The sequence below is a fragment of the Balaenoptera physalus genome (genome assembly GCF_965194825.1).
Source record: "Balaenoptera physalus genome assembly, chromosome: 8".
In the NCBI taxonomy this organism is placed as follows: Eukaryota; Metazoa; Chordata; class Mammalia; order Artiodactyla; family Balaenopteridae; genus Balaenoptera; species Balaenoptera physalus.
Genome location: NC_138887.1, coordinates 65,034,028 through 65,050,251, shown reverse-complemented (window position 1 = coordinate 65,050,251; position 16,224 = coordinate 65,034,028). Strand labels below are relative to the sequence as shown.

Here is a 16,224-nt window from a genome sequence, read left to right as displayed (position 1 = left end):
ACAGAATTACTCTCTAAATCAGCATCTTCCAAACATGTTCTAGGATGGCAAGAAAGGGCAGTAGGAGGTAACCAAGAACAAGGACTCGAATTTATTGCAGTACAGAAAGATTAAAAATAAGCAAAGAACATTATCCTTATCCTATAAGAATGAGTTGTTTGTTATTTTGCAAAAAGAGCTAACATTTCTCATGGAATTATTTGTGATGAAAATCTCTACTTTCTGAATAGCAAGAATTTAGTACACTTAGTTCTAGTGAAAATAGAAAAGAAACATACAGTAGGAACTACAAATATTATTTCCTAATAGCAAAGAAATCTCCTAGCTGTAAAGTAATTATTTTTAAAGGTCTATTTGGCATAACATTGAAAATCTAAATTGACAATAGGTAATTTAAGTCAACAAAGAAAAAGCTTTTCTAGACAGCTTTGTTTTATTTTTGGTTTGGGAGGAAAACTAAAGAAATAAAGTCCCTCCCACCCGCCCTCCCACCCTCACATGTACCACCAGCAGCAGCAATTTAAAATCCAAATGAGACCCTGACTATACTTAAGAATTTAGAAATTGGGGCCATTAAGGAATATTTTATGTGCCCTGTTTCTGGCCAAAAAGATATAGATTTTAAAAATTTATGTTATTTGGTAGTATTTTATTGGCTAAAATGGAATATTAGAGCATGCAATTCCAGCAATCAGAATTCACATTGGAAAGGTAGTCAATCTACTTTTTTCAAAATCCTAGGTCCCGTTCCAAATGCAAGTGATTTAATAAGTACATGATAATTTTCAACATCTTCACAACATATACATTTTAATTTATTGAAATTCAGTCCTTCACATAGCTTCCTCATCATCCCAAACCTGTGAAGGTGGTATTGAGAATAAAATGCAGGTTTTTCCCTACTCCTCTTTGAAAGAGCTTCTCTTTGAAAGGCAAGGTACCCAAGATGGAAAATGCTCAGGGTTTTGAATTGAGTAACATGGTTAACATTCAATCCACAAATATTTACTGAGCTCCAAACATAGGAAGGCATAACGAGAGGAATACTAATTAGTGAGAAGGTGATTTCCAGAAGCTGAGGACCAGCCAATAGGGTGATGATGAGGATGAACAACAGCTGAGCAAATCTGGAGCCTCGTCTAGGAATCGAATGGAATTCAATATACATTTATTGAGACACTACTGGGTATATAACTGCCCACAGGGAGCTGCCCACCAAGCGTTAGGCAAGACTGGCATTTCTGTGGTATCTTAATTAGCCTTCTGGAATCCCATTTTGGCTTTTTTAGTTCACTACTTTACCCATGGGCGGGATGAATGTGTAGGGGTCCATCTGGCAGCTGTAGTCGGCAACATTAATGTACTGTCCGTGCAGCTATTGACATGAGCATCTGAGGGGCATGGAAAATACTCACACTGGAGATAAAAGCCAGCCCAGTAGGAAGTATATCAATATCTTCAGAGCCATTTTCTGCAAAAGAAGCAGAGGATCAGAAAGATGCATGTACAAAGGCTTAAAAAGTAAATCTCGCACATAGTCAAGACTTTGAACTTCTTTTGGAAACTACCTTAACTTGTTTAACTATTTACTTGGGAAACTATATTAACTTTCAGGACTCCCACAGGCATGATACACTCCACTAAAACCTGAGCCAGACTCTTGAAATACTAAATTCTTTTTTTTTTTAGAAGTCCATTTTCAGGAGAAAAAAAGCAAATAACTATAAAATAAATTCATATCCTAGATTTATTCTTTAAATAAAAACTCTCAGGGTATGTCCTAAGAGATTCAGCTTTATTCCCCACAGAAGACTTATCTACAGACCAAGTGATAACATTTGGAAAGGCCTCACTGGGAAGCTCTCTTAAAGGCCTTTCTGCCAAGTATTTCTCCTCTCCAACTTGTTGAGGCCTGAAAAACCTATCCTTCTCCTATCATATTGGGAAATTACTGAGTAACTGTTCTCTGTTATAAAACCAGTAGATCTTAGGATGAACTACTGGAAATAATTGAATTTGAAGGATTTTAGTCAGATCTTTTTCTCACTGAGAGCTGGTCATGAGCATTTTTCTATGGAAAGAGGCATATGATAAGTAAGATATGACTAAGAACAGGATGAAAAAGGGGCTCACGTAGCTTCTAGTAGAGAGATAGACCCACATATAATGTGATCCCAAGCAGGCAGCATTGAGGGTGAAATGAAGGCAATGGTTATTGAGTGGGGTAAACTGTAATTTACAAATATGGTAGAAACAGGATGTATCAAAGCCACGTGCTCTTCTTTTTTTTTTAATTTGAATTTTATTTATTTATTTTTATACAGCAAGTTCTTATTAGTTATCTATTTTATACATATTAGTGTATATATGTCAATCCTAATCTCCCAATTCATCCCACCACCACCCCCCCGCCACCCCACTTTCCCCCCTTGGTGTCCAAACGTTTGTTCTCTACATCTGTGTCTCTATTTCTGCCTTGCAAACCTGTTCATCTGTACCATTTTTCTAGATTCCACATATATGCATTAATATACAATATGTTTTTCTCTTTCTGACTTACTTCACTCTGTATGACAGTCTCTAGGTCCATCCACGTCTCTACAAATGACCCAATTTCATTCCTTTTTATGGCTGAGTAATATTCCTTTGTACGTATGTACCATATCTTCTTTATCCATTTGTCCGTCGATGGGCATTTAGGTTGCTTCCATGACCTGGCTACTGTAAACAGTGCTGCAATGAACATTGGGGTGCATGTGTCTTTTTGAATTATGGTTTTCTCTGGGTATATGCCCGATAGTGGGATTGCTGGGTCATAAGGTAATTCTATTTTTAGTTTTTTAAGGAAATGCCATACTGTTCTCCATGGTGACTGTATCAATTTACATTCTCACCAGTAGTGCTAGAGGGTTCCCTTTTCTCCATACCCTCTTCATCATTTGTTGTTTGTAGATTTTCTGATGATGCCCATTCTAAACAGTGTGAGGTGATACCTCATTGTAGTTTTGATTTGCATTTCTCTAATAATTAGTGATGTTGAGCAGCTTTTCATGTGCCTCTTGGCCATCTGTATGTCTTCTTTGCAGAAATGTCTATTTAGGTCTTCTGCACATTTTTAGATTGGGTAGCTTGTTTTTTTAATATTGAGTTGCATGAGCTGTTTATATATTTTGGAGATTAATCCTTTGTCCATTGATTCGTTTGCAAATATTTTCTCCCATTCTGAGGGTTGGTTTTTTGTCTTGTTTATAGTTTCCTTTGCTGTGCAAAAGCTTTTATGTTTCATTAGGTCCCATTTGTTTGTTTTTGTTTTTATTTCCATTACTCTAGGAGGTGGGTCAAAAAAGATCTTGCTGTGATTTATGTCAGAGTGTTCTTCCTATGTTTTCCTCTAAGAGTTTTATAGTATCTGGTCTTATATTTAGGTCTTTAATCCATTTTGAGTTTATTTTTGTGTATGGTGTTAGGGAGTGTTCTAATTTCATTCTTTTACATGAAGCTGTCCAGTTTTCCCAGCACTGCTTATTGAAGAGACTGTCTTTTCTCCATTGTATAACCTTGCCTCCTTTGTCATAGATTAGTTGACCATAGGTGTATGGGTTTATCTCTGGGCTTCTATCCTGTTCCATTGATCTATATTTCTGTATTTATGCCAGTACCATATTGTCTAGATTACTTTAGCTTTGTAGTATAGTCTGAAGTCAGGGAGTCTGATTCCTCCAGCTCCATTTTTTTCCCTCAAGATTGCTTTGGCTATTAGGGATCTTTTGTGTGTCCATACAAATTTTAAGATTTTTTGTTCTAGCTCTGTAAAAAATGCCATTGGTAATTTGATAGGGATTACATTGAATCTGTAGATTACTTTGGGTAGTATAGTCATTTTCATAATATTGATTCTTCTAATCCAAGAACATGGTATATCTCCCCATCTGTTTGTGTCATCTTTTCCAGTTTGTATTCTTTTATTTCTTTTTCTTCTCTGCTTGCTGTGGCTAGGACTTCCAAAACTATGTTGAATAATAGTGGTGAGAGTGGACGTTCTTGTCTTGTTCCTGATCTTAGAGGAAATGCTTTCAGTTTTTCACCATTGAGAATGATGTTTGCTGTGGGTTTGTCATATATGGCCTTGATTATGTTAAGGTAGGTTCCCTCTATGTGCACGTTCTGGAGAGTTTTTTATCATAAACTGGTGTTGAACTTTTTCAAAAGCTTTTTCTGCATCTATTGAGATGATCATATGGTTTTTATTCTTTAATTTGTTAATATGGTATATCACACTGGTTGATTTGAGTACATTGAAGAATCCTTGCATCCCTGGGATAAATCCCACTTAATCATGGTGTATGATCATTTTAATGTGTTGTTCGATTTTGTTTGCTAGTATTTTCTTGAGGATTTTTGCATCTATATTCATCAGTGATATTGGTCTGTAATTTTCTTTTTTTGTAGTATCTTTGTCTGATTTTGGTATCAGGGTGATGGTGGCCTCATACAATGAGTTTGGGAGTGTTTCTTCCTCTGCAATTTTCTGGAAGAGTTTGAGAAGGATGGGTGTTCGCTATTCTCTAAATGTTTGATAGAATTCACCTGTGAAGCCATCTGGTCCTGGAGTTTTGTTTGTTGGAAGATTTTTAATCACAGTTTCAATTTCACTACTTGTGACTGGTCTGTTCATATTTTCTATTTCTTCCTGGTTCAGTCTTGTGAGGTTATACCTTTTAAAGAATCTGTCCATTTCTTCCAGGTTGTCCATTTTATTGGCATAGTGTTGCCTGTAGTAGTCTCTTATGATGCTTTGTATTTCTGCGGTGTCCATTGTAACTTCTCCTTTTTCATTTCTAATTTTATTGATTTGAGTCCTCTTCCTCTTTTTCTTGATGAGTCTGGCTAAAGGTTTATCAATTTTATCTTCTCAAAGAACCAGCTTTTAGTTTTATTGATCTTTGCTATTGTTTTGTTTCTATTTCATTTATTCCTGCTCTGATCTTTATGATTTCTTTCCTTCTACTAACTTTGGGTTTTGTTTGTTCTTCTTTCTCTAGTTCCTTTAGGTGTAGGGTTAGATTGTTTGAGATTTTTCTTGTTTCTTGAGGTAGGATTGTACTCCTGTAAACTTTCCTCTTAGAACTGCTTTTGCTGCATCCCATAGGGTTTGGATTGTCGTGTTTTCATTGTCATTTGTCTCTAGGTATTTTTTGATTTCCTCTTTGATTTCTTCAGTGATCTCTTGGTTATTTAGTAATGTAGTGTTTAGCCTCCATGTGTTTGTGTTTTTTACATTTTTTTCCCTGTTATTGATTTCTAATCTTTTAAGCGTTGTGGTTGGAAAAGATGCTTGATATGATTTAAATTTTCTTAAATTTACCGAGTCTTGATTTGTGACCCAAGATGTGATCTATCCTGGAGAATGTTCCATGTGCACTTGAGAAGAAAGTGTAATCTGCTGTTTTCAGATGGACTGTCCTATAAATATCAATTAAATATATCTGGTCTATTGTGTCATTTAAAGCTTGTGTTTCCTTAATTTTGTGTCTGGATGATCTGTCCAGTAGTGTAAGTGAGGTGTTAAAGTCCCCCACTATTATTGTGTTACTGTCGATTTCCTCTTTTATAGCTGTTAGCATTTGCCTTATGTATTGTGGTGCTCCTAAGTTGGGTGCTTATATATTTACAATTGTTATATCTTCTTCTTGGATTGATCCCTTAATCATTATGTAGTGTCCTTCTTTGTCTCTTGTAGTAGTCTTTATTTTAAAGTCTATTTTTTCTGATATGAGAATTGCTACTCCAGCTTTCTTTTGATTTCCATTTGCATGGATTATCTTTTTCCATCCCCTCACTTTCAGTCTGTATGTGTCCCTAGGTCTGAAGTGGGTCTCTTGTAGACAGCATATATATGGGTCTTGTTTTTTTACCCATTCAGCGAGCCTGTGCCTTTTGGTTGGAGCATTTAATCCATTCACATTTAAGGTAATGATTGATATGTATGTTCCTATTACCATTTTTTTTTATTGTTTTGGGTTTGTTTTTGTAGGTCCTTTTCTTCTCTTGTGTTTCCCACTTAGAGAAGTTCCTTTAGAATCTGCTATAGAGCTGGTTTGGTAGTGCTGAATTCTCTTAGCTTTTGCTTGTCTGTAAAGCTTTTGATTTCTCCATCGAATCTGAATGAGATCCTTGCCAGGTAGAGTAATCTTGGTTGCAGGTTCTTCCCTTTCATCACTTTAAATATATCATGCCACTTCCTTCTGGTTTGTAGAGTTTCTGCTGAGAAATCAGCTGTTAACGTTATGGGAGTTCTGTTGTATGTTATTTGTCATTTTTCCCTTGCTGCTTTTAATAATTTTTCTTTGTCTTTAATTTTTGTCAATTTGATTACTACGTGTCTCGGTGTGTTTCTTCTTGGGTTTATCCTGCCTGGGACTCTCTGCACTTCCTGCACTTGGGTGGCTATTTCCTTTCCCATGTTAGGGACGTTTTGGACTATAATCTCTTCAAATATTTTCTGGGGTCCTTTCTCTCCCTCTTCTCCTTTGGGACCCCTATAATGTGAATGTTCGTGCATTTAATGCTGTTCCAGAGGTCCCTTAGGCTGTCTTCATTTCTTTTCATTCTTTTTTCTTTATTTTGTTTCGTGGCAGTGATTTCCACCATTCTGTCTTCCAGGTCACTTATCCGTTCTTCTGCCTCAGTTATTCTGCTATTGATTCCTTCTAGGGTATTTTTCATTTCAGTTATTGTATTGTTCATCTCTGTTTGTTTGTTCTTTAATTCTTCTAGGTCTTTGTTAAACATTTCTTGCATCTTCTCGATCTTTGCCTCCATTCTTTCCCGAGGTCCTGGATCATGTTCACTATTATTATTCTGAATTCTTTTCCTGGAAGTTTGCCTATCTCCACTTCATTTAGTTGTTTTTCTGGGGTTTTATCTTGTTCCTTCATCTGGTACATAGTCCTCTCCTTTTCATTTTTTCTATCTTTCTGTGAATGTGGTTTTTGTTCCACAGGCTGCAGGATTGTAGTTCTTGCTTCTTCTGTCTGCCTTCTGGTGGATTAGGCTATCTAAGAGGCTTGTGGAAGTTTCCTGATGGGAGGGACTGGTGGTGGGTAGAGCTGGGTGTTGCTCTGGTGGGCAGAGCTCAGTAAAACTTTAATCCGCTTGTCTGCTGATGGGTGGGGCTGAGTTCCCTCCCTGTTGGTTGTTTGGCCTCAGGCGACCCAGCAGTGGAGCCTACAGGCTCTTTGGTGGGGCTAATGGTGGACTCTGGGAGGCCTTACACCAAGGAGTACTTCCCAGAACTTCTGCTGCCAGTGTCCTTGTCCCCGTGGTGAGCCACAGCCACCCCAACCTCTGTAGGAGACCCTCCAACACTAGCAGGTAGGTCTGGTTCAGTCTCCTATGGGGTCACTGTTCCTTCCCCCTGGGTTCTGATGCACACACTACTTTTTGTGTGTGCCTTCCAAGAGTGGAGTCTCTGTTTCCCCCAGTCCTGTCAAAGTCCTGCAATCAAATCCTGCTAGCCTTCAAAGTCTGATTCTCTGGGAATTCCTCCTCTCATTGCCGGACCCCCAGGTTGGGAAGCCTGACATGGGGCTTAGAACCTTCACTCCAGTGGGTGGATTTCTGTGGTACAAGTGCTCTCCAGTTTGTGAGTCACCCACGCAGCAGTTATGGGGTTTGATTTTATTGTGATTGCACCCCTCCAACCATCTCATTGCAGCTTCTCCTTTGTGTTTGGATGTGGGGTATCTTTTTTGGTGAGTTCCAGTGTCTTCCTGTGGATGATTGCTCAGCAGTTAGTTGTGATTCCAGTGCTCTCGCAGGAGGGAGTGAGAGCACGTCCTTCTACTCTGCCATCTTGAACCAATCCCCACATGCTCTTCTTAAAATGTGATGTTCATACTCTTCCATTAAGAGGCTACGTCTGTATCCTCTCTGCTTGAACCTGGGTGGACCTTTCTAACTGCTTTGACAAATAGAATGAAGAGGAAGTGATGCCACCTGACATACACGGTAAAGTCATAACCAAACCTGCCACTGCTTTCTCTCTCTCTCAAGGCATGTACTTTGGGACCCCTGAACCTAAAAATAAGAAGTCTGGTACTTTAAAGCTACAGAAGAGAGACTGTGGAGAGACCACACAGTGCAGAGAGAGGTCTGGAGGAGTCTCAGATGACTTTTAGTTCCCAGCCTTTCAGTCACCCTAGCTGATGCAAATGGAACAGAGATGAGCTGTCTCCACTAAGCCCTGCCCAAACTGCAAACTCATAAGCAAAATAACTATTGTCTTTTTATTTTTTTAAAAAAACAGGGTATTTATTTATTTATTTATTTTGGCTGCATTGGGTCTTGTTGCTGTGTGTGGGCTTTCTCTAGTTGCAGCTAGTGGGGGCTACTCTTCGTTGTGGTGCATGGACTTCTCATTGTGGTGGCTTCTCTTGTTGCAGAGCACGGGCTCTAGGCGCGAGGGCTTCAGTACTTGCAGCATGCGGGCTCAGTAGTTGTGGCACACTGGTTCTAGAGAGCAGGCTCAGTAGTTGTGGCGCACAGGGTTAGTTGCTCTGCAGCATGTGGGATCTTCCCGGACCAGGGATCAAACCCATGTCCCCTGCATTGGCAAGCAGATTCTTAACCACTGTGCCACCAGGGAAGTCCTATCGTCCTTTTAAGTCACTACGTTTTGGGGTAGTTTGTTGCACAGCTATAGTAAATGGAATACATGGGAAAATGGTTACCTAAGGTAATGGGTTATTAGTGTGTCAAAAGGCAATTGAGAGAGGATAGAGGAGAACAGGGGAAAGAAAAGTGGAACAAAGCCAAAGAAAATGCAAATTTGAATCAACAGAATAATAAACAATAGGCACTGAAAATTGGAGGACAGAGATTTAATCATATTGATTATGCTGAAGGTTGAAACTAATCCCCAACCAGTAACCTGATAATTACATTAATCAGAGCTTTCCATTTTCTAAGCAATACAGTTAATCAAGATTTACCTATACATGGTATTTTGATGGCCTGAAAGATTTAGTGCTTTTTCTACATGGAGTAAAATAGACTTTGGGAGAATCCAGCAAAATGAATAAAGCAATTTTAAAAATCATGTTGAATATGGGTGGGTTAGTTTTTGAACAAACTTTTTTCTCTCACTTTTTTTTCTCTAAACAATCACTTCTTGGTTTCCTTTTGCCCGATCTCCTTCCCACCTCCATCCTGGATGTGGATACTCCCCAGGCTCTACCTTCCCTTGGCTATTTCTAGGGACAGAGTACCCATCCTACCTGCATCATTGACTCTAGCCCCATGGCTTCAGCTTCCACTCACATGCTCTTGATTCTCCAATCTCTAAATCAAGCCCAATTTCCAGGCCTCTGTATTCACTTGTATATTGGACATTTCTACCTGGCCTTTTCATTTCTCATACTCAGCATGTCTCAAACTGACCTGGAAATTTCCCTCTTGAATCTGCTCCATTTTCTATATTTCAGTTTCCATGGATGACACTTCTATCCCCCAAGTACACAAAGTAGGAACCTTGGAGTTATCTTTGATGCTTTCCTTTTCCTTACTCCCCAAATCTAACTAATCACAAGTCTTTCAAGCTCTAGAGCTCCCTCCTGGATTTCTATAATAGCTTCCTAATGGGTCAGCTTTGCTCCCCTACAACCATGCTCTGCACTGTTGACAGTCATCTTTTTAAATTGCAAAGTTGACCTTGTTATGCCCCTGCTTAAAACCCTCCAATGGTCCACTAGGGCTGGCAGTATAAATCCCAAATTCTCCACAGAATTGAGGCTCAGTCTCAATTCTTGTGGCTCCCACTCTTCACTCTCCATTCCAGGTGTGCTGCAGTACTTCTGTCGGCAGTTCCTAAAATGTGCCAGACTCATTCAGCTACATGCCTGAGCACATGCTGCTTCGTGCTTCTTGGCAACCCACACCTTTCCCACACCACCCTCACCTCCACTTGGCTGAGTGTCACGGGCTCTTAAACATGAGTTGTATGCTACCCTCTCGGCCTTTTCAACCTCTCTTGGCTCCAGCATCCATTTTATGTACTGATACGGTCACCTGTGACTGCATCCACCATGACATTTTCCACACTTGGGCTGCAACCTCCTGCATTTGTTAATGTCCTAGTAGAAAGTAAGCTTCCTGGAAACAAGGACCAGGTTTTATTCAGTACAGTATACTTGCACCCAATATAATACCTGCCTTTTTCACTATAAAAGCTTTCAGTAAAAGCTGGTGGGCTGACTAAAAAAGATAAACTGCTTTAGTTTCTTGAACTTTGTCTTGTCTTGAGGTTAAATTATTGATGTGTGTGTTAATTTCTGAGTAGAAGATGTCCTGAGTTGTATACTCTCTGGTTTGGTCTTTTTATCTTCCAAACACCATGTCGCATATCTCCCATGATAGCATTAACCTACTTCAGTAATTCACCTGCAAGAGGAGTGGGCATTTTCCAAAGGACTATGCTTGTCTTTACTTGCTCTACCCAGAGGATAGGGAAGCTAGTGCTTTGCACTCAGATGTGGAAAAGAATTAGTAGCTGACTGTACTTTATTCCTGACCCTCCTTTGCCCTCCTCCCCCACCTACGCTGCACCTGCATGATGGCCCAGTGCATCTCAGAAACAGTGGCACCTGTGGGAGTAAGAATCCCCAGGAACCCACCCCTGAGTCCCCTCCACACACTTGTTAACCTGTGCACAACTAACCTTAAAACCCCACTGCCAAGTCTAAAACAAGGCTTACAAATAGGTATCTACTGCCTTTTAATCTGTCAACCCTATTAGTTGGCATAACTTCATTTCTTTGGCCTCCAATAGTTCTCTACAGACATCCTGAAAGAATGTCACACCAAATTACTATCAATTAATATTATCCTCATTTCACATCTTGGAGAGAAGGTTCTGACAGCCAGCTAAGAAAACAAATGGAACCTACCGTGGAGTAGAAACATATCTTGGAGAAGCGGGAAGCTATAGGAGGGAAAAGGGATGGAGGGGAAGATAGGAAGACACCACATACAATGGCTGTCTGTCTACTTGATAATCCTGCCAAGGGCAAGCTGATAGAGCTATTCATATTTCAAGTGCAGCTTTGATTAACCAAACAACTTCCTAGTTAAGACAATCCTTGAGCCTCAAAGCCTTGGAAAAAGGATGAACTTAACACAAAAAGATCTTTGAGGTATGGTTTTTGGAGGTTAGAATTATTTCACCATTCAACCTTTCTTCCCAGAAAGAATACTGGGGAAGGAAAACAAAAAGAGGAAGTGTTTGTTCGCCAATAAAATTAACCACAAAACTCTAGGTCTTGAAGAAAACACAAATCAGAATTTTTCCCCAGCTCTATTACTGCCTACCTACCACACCCTGCCTTCAATCCTTTAGTGTTTTCCATTGTTTCATAAAGCTTTTCACTCTGGAATAGTTGGGTCTTTCGAGTATTATCTTATTAGTGAGCTTTATTTCAATATCTAGCCTGCTTTGTCTTGGTCAGCTCTATTTATTAATATTTCACCTTTTTGCATCTCAGATTTTCTGTTTTCTGCTGCTATCATACTTCCCTGAAGCTTCATAATAAAAATGTGCTGTCAGTAAATAAGAAAGGCGGTGTTACACAACAGAGAGTACAAAGGCATGGAAGAAAACTGCCCTGGCTCATAATCTAGGCCTGTCACCCTCTAGTTCTGGACCACTGGGCAAGTAACTTCATTCTTCTGGGTGTCAGTTTCCTAATCTACAAGGACAGATGGCAGCACCCAACTTATAGGGTGGTTGTGAGGATGACGTAAACGTTTCCAAAGGACTCAGCAGAAAGCTCATAGACACTAGGCCTTTGATAAGGCAGTATTATTATTTTTAGATATATAGCAATATTGTCCTACTGACAAATGACCCATGATCATTCTCACTTGTTTAGTTCTGCAAATATAAAATGTACACATGCCAACAGACATGAGAAGTGACATGGCATTTTTTTCTTCTGCTCTAGTTTTAACTTCTCAAGTCTGTTTGAATCATACAATCTGAGAGTTGGACTAGATATTAGAAATGATTTAGTCTAATTACCCCTCTAAATTACTTGGCAGGCTCTTATCTTTTGAGAGATATATGTGTAGTCAATGTGAATATTACTCCACAAGACAGTGAACAAATGATTAAATGTTATATTTTCTTATTTTTTAAATCAAATTAAATCTGACCCTGAGCCCACGTTCCACTAAACTGGAGAGAAATTCAACCTGAGTCTCTCTGCCAGAGTTGTGCAAATACCATAGGTGGTGAATTTTAAAACGAAGCTGAATATTTGGGAAAGTCCATCTGGCCTTTATTCTATGCTAGTCACCACTGAATTACTCACTGCCAAGCCCATGTGGTCCCTTTAACTTAGACAATTTTGCCACCTCCACGTCCTGCATGTGTGCGCATACAACCTTTGCTCGGGCTGTGACGCACGGTATAAAGGATCCAGCCTCCCTAAGGATACTTTCTAACCATTCCTTCCTAGGTCTTGATCTTCCCCCAGAATGGGGCAAAGGTCCCTCTTATTCAAAAAAACCCACATAGTCTTCTCCCATCTCCATCAGAATCCCTTGAAGGAGCTCAGGTTTTTAAAAACCAAACTCAGGAAGTAGTTTGTCGTCAGTTCATTCTGCTTTCTAGCTGGCAGCACAGACCTCATCTAAGACTAGAGAGCGCAAGGACCAGGCTACTTCTCTTCTTTTTTTAGAAGTTGAGAGGGAAAAAAGACAGAAAACTAAAATCAAAAGGGCTCTTATTTTTTCTGATATATATGTATATCAGAAAAAATATATATACATATATATTAGTAACATATCTTGGAGAGCTATATAATATAAATATATATATAATATATATATATATATCTTATGTCACAACAAACTATGCTTTCATCCTGTCACGTACTGAAATAAATCACAGTCCCTGACCCTAGGAGGTTTACAGTCTGACTGTGAGAGAAAGAAAGAACACTGCTGGCTCTAAAATAAAGCATGTAGTAGGTGTCACAAGTGAATCAGAGTTTCAGAGTGCTGTGAGAGTTCAGAGGTAGGAGAGGAGTTTCCAGCTGATTTCAGCCAGCAGAGATGAAGAAATCATTGGGGGTAATTTCATGGGCAAAGGTGAGAAAATGAAAGAACACATTCCCAGAACAGTGAACAGAATCTAGCTAGAATTTTGTTTTTCTAGTAGTATTGTCAGGGAGAGTGAAAGACTTGGAGCCAGAATAAGCAGTTGAGGCAGTAAGGAGTAAATGAGATCAGCTCTGTGTGGCGGCCCAGGAGAGGCCAACATATCTCATGTGAAACAGTGAGGGATGAGGGGACAACAGATGGTTCCTAAATTTTGAACTGAGTCTCTTTGACGATGCGGGTACCACGCTTAGAAGTCTAGAAGAAGAGCTGGTTATAGGTGGGGGTATGAGGGAGGAAATGACAGCAAGGTAAAGTAGATTTCAGACAGGAAAAGAAGGCCTGCAGTTTGAGTGATTAGGGATCCAGCTATGGATTTTCAATTAATTAAAAAAAAAAATTTCAGTCGGTTGTGAGGTTCTTGAGAATAAGGGCTAAGTCATATTCCTGTTAGTACTTGCAGATAAATTTTGAAGGAAGTGACACCTGAAGTTAGGAATATCATCAAGGAGAGGGGAGAAGAAAAAAAAGAAGTAAGATAGGCAACAGAAGAAGACAGAGAAGGGAGTGAAATGTCACAGAAGGGACAGGAGCAGAGTTCAGCGAGGGACCAACCAAAGAGTAGTCAATAACATTTTTCAAATGATTGAGAGATGTCAGTAAGAAAGAGGACTGAGAAAAAGCCACAGATTTTGCCATTTAGGAGACCTCTTGGAGATGTGGGATGAGGTAGCTTGGGTAAAGCTGATGAGGCTGAAGCGTCAGTAGGAGGGTTTAAGGAGTAGCAGCAAATTAAATTAGCTGGCAGCCTCTGTCAGGTGGATGGTACCAAGAAATTGTACTGTCACATACATACCAAGTCCCTCAATAAGGTGGCAGTTCTGGGGTTCTACTGGCTCCACTTCTCGATATGCATTAATTCTTTCTCTGTAGAAGATAAAAACACTGGAGGTCAATGCACAACATCCAAAATCAATGTCTAAACACGGTCTTTAATCACCTTCATATTCATTAACTCTCTTATCATCTATGGATGATATCACACAGCAGTAGACATCTCCTTTTATTTATTTATATAATGTGGACATTATCTGGATAATGTGCCTATATTATTTATTTAATAGTAAATAAATATTATTAATTTAAATGCACAAAATAATATTACTTAATGTGCTAAAGTATTGTCTATTATAAATCTGCACTTTGGTTCCCTTAACCCCCTATAGTTTTGCCTTTTGATCCCTGTCCCCTACTGCTTTCCCAAAATCCAACAGGCTCCCTACCCCAAGTTCAGCGCTTCCAAAAGAGTTAGTTTGTTCAGGAGCCGAATGCTAAGGGCGACCTGGGAAAGGGGCGGGCCGGGGGGGGTGTTATTTCTGCCCCACCATCTTAGGAAAGGCAAGAAGTCAGCTCACTTTCCCTAGGTGCGCTTCTCAAGGGACAGTTTGCTAGGTGGGATTGAGGAATGGGGTCCCAAACTGCTCATTCTTACCCGCTATAGGAAGGCGGCACCAGGCAGCCCTTAACCTAACTTGGAAGAAGAGAATAAGAGCCGAGGACGCTCCCATCAAGATGCCAACTCACCTGAGCGTCATTAACCTCTCCCCGATTAGGGCCAGGCCGGCGCCCAGCAAGGTAAGCGCCACCAGCTTCCCCATGGTCTTGGGGCGAGACGCGCGAGCGCAGGCGCTGGGGAGGCGCTGCGGGCTGGCGCCTGCCCCGCCCCTGGTGTTGCCCGCCCCGCCCCTGGTGTTGCCCGCCCCGCCCGTCGCTTCCTCCCGGGCTGGTGCGCTGCCCGGGCGCTGGGCCAAGGTCACGTTGTCCCGCCCCGCCCCGTCCCGCCGCGCAGCTCCTGGTTCAAGGCCACCTTTATCCGCGTGAATCAAAGCTACCTTTATGCTCGAGGTTCAAGGAAACCTTTACTCGCGAGATTCTTTTATTCTTCAAGGCTCAAAGTACAGAGACGGGAGCCGTAGCCCTGGGTTAAGGTCTGGTGTTCTCTTGGCAGCTTTGGCAAGATCCCACCGGTTGCTGGGACGATAGGGGAGGCGGTTTGCTGCCCAAAGCTGCGGAATTCTACCTCATCTCCTCGTATGGCCTGAAGTGGAAACTGGAGGGGCGGAGGAGCGCGGGGAACTAGAGTTCAGAGCCCGAAACTTTGCGTTTGTGGAAGGCAAGGAGTTATATGAGACGGCGAATTGATCCCTCGACCCAGGGAGCAGTGATAAACGGAAGATAATCGAAGCGAAGAGCTTTACGTCACTCTTCTCCAAGATTTGGAGCACAGGACCTTATCTCCTGGCTTCATGGCCTGCCTCTGAATGCTGAACGTGGTGGGTACCCAGTTCAGTTTGTTGACTGGGTGGATTTGTTAATATCAGCATCCGTCCCCGAACGTTTGGGATAAAGAGAAGTCAGGAGGAAGTGAAGGAAAAGAAATAAATAGAATAGGTAGCAAGAAGATGAGCAGAATGGGGGGAAGGGAAACATAGTTTGTTTGGCAGGTTAGACTTTCAAAAGACTCCTAGATCCTTCTTTCTTTTGGGTCTTCAGATCCTGCCAGGCAAAGAATGCACTTCCCCTGCTCATGATGACGGCCAGGATGGAGGGAGAGGGGCGGAAGGTGAGGAAGACTTGAGTTTGGGCAGAGCAAAGTAGCATCTTCAAGCATGATCTATTTTTATTTACCAACAGAAAGAAATAGTACTAGTTCTGTTGAGTTTAACTGAGTAAATATGTTTGAGAGAATACAGAACTGGAGATATTAAGGAAAGAAAAGGAGGTTTCTGACCTGTGGGATACATGAATATAGTCTGAATACATAATTACTGTAGGATAATAAAGCCTTCCACTTATGCAGCACCTACTATGTACCTTGGATTGTGCTTAGAACTTTGCCTACTTTTGATTCTCGGTACTTCTCTGAGGTAGGTAACATCCCAATTTTATAGGTGAGAAAACCAAGGCACAGGGTAGCTGTGTAACTTGCCCTAGGTCACACAGCTGGAGAGTGGCAGAGTCAGGCAGTCCGGCTCCAGACCCTGTGCCCTTCCTTAACTGTGCTGC

The 16,224-nt window shown here is 40.8% G+C and overlaps 1 protein-coding gene across 3 annotated transcripts in view; it reads right to left on the bottom strand.

Moving 5' to 3' along the window:
- The window catches only part of PON3 (paraoxonase 3), a 31,947-nt gene extending 17,074 nt beyond the window's left edge, over positions 1–14,873 (bottom strand). For 2 of the 3 annotated variants that reach the window (XM_082472058.1, XM_082472059.1), the window contains exons 1-3: positions 14,743–14,873; positions 14,015–14,085; positions 1,416–1,471 (exon numbers count right to left, since the gene is read on the bottom strand). In XM_082472058.1, the coding sequence (XP_082328184.1) occupies positions 1,416–1,471; positions 14,015–14,085; positions 14,743–14,816 (201 nt within the window). In that variant the 5' untranslated portion in view covers positions 14,817–14,873. Of the gene's footprint in view, positions 1–1,415; positions 1,472–14,014; positions 14,086–14,742 lie in introns of those variants that run through there. The other variant, XM_082472060.1, reaches the window with a different exon arrangement.
- Positions 14,874–16,224: the final 1,351 nt, after the last annotated feature.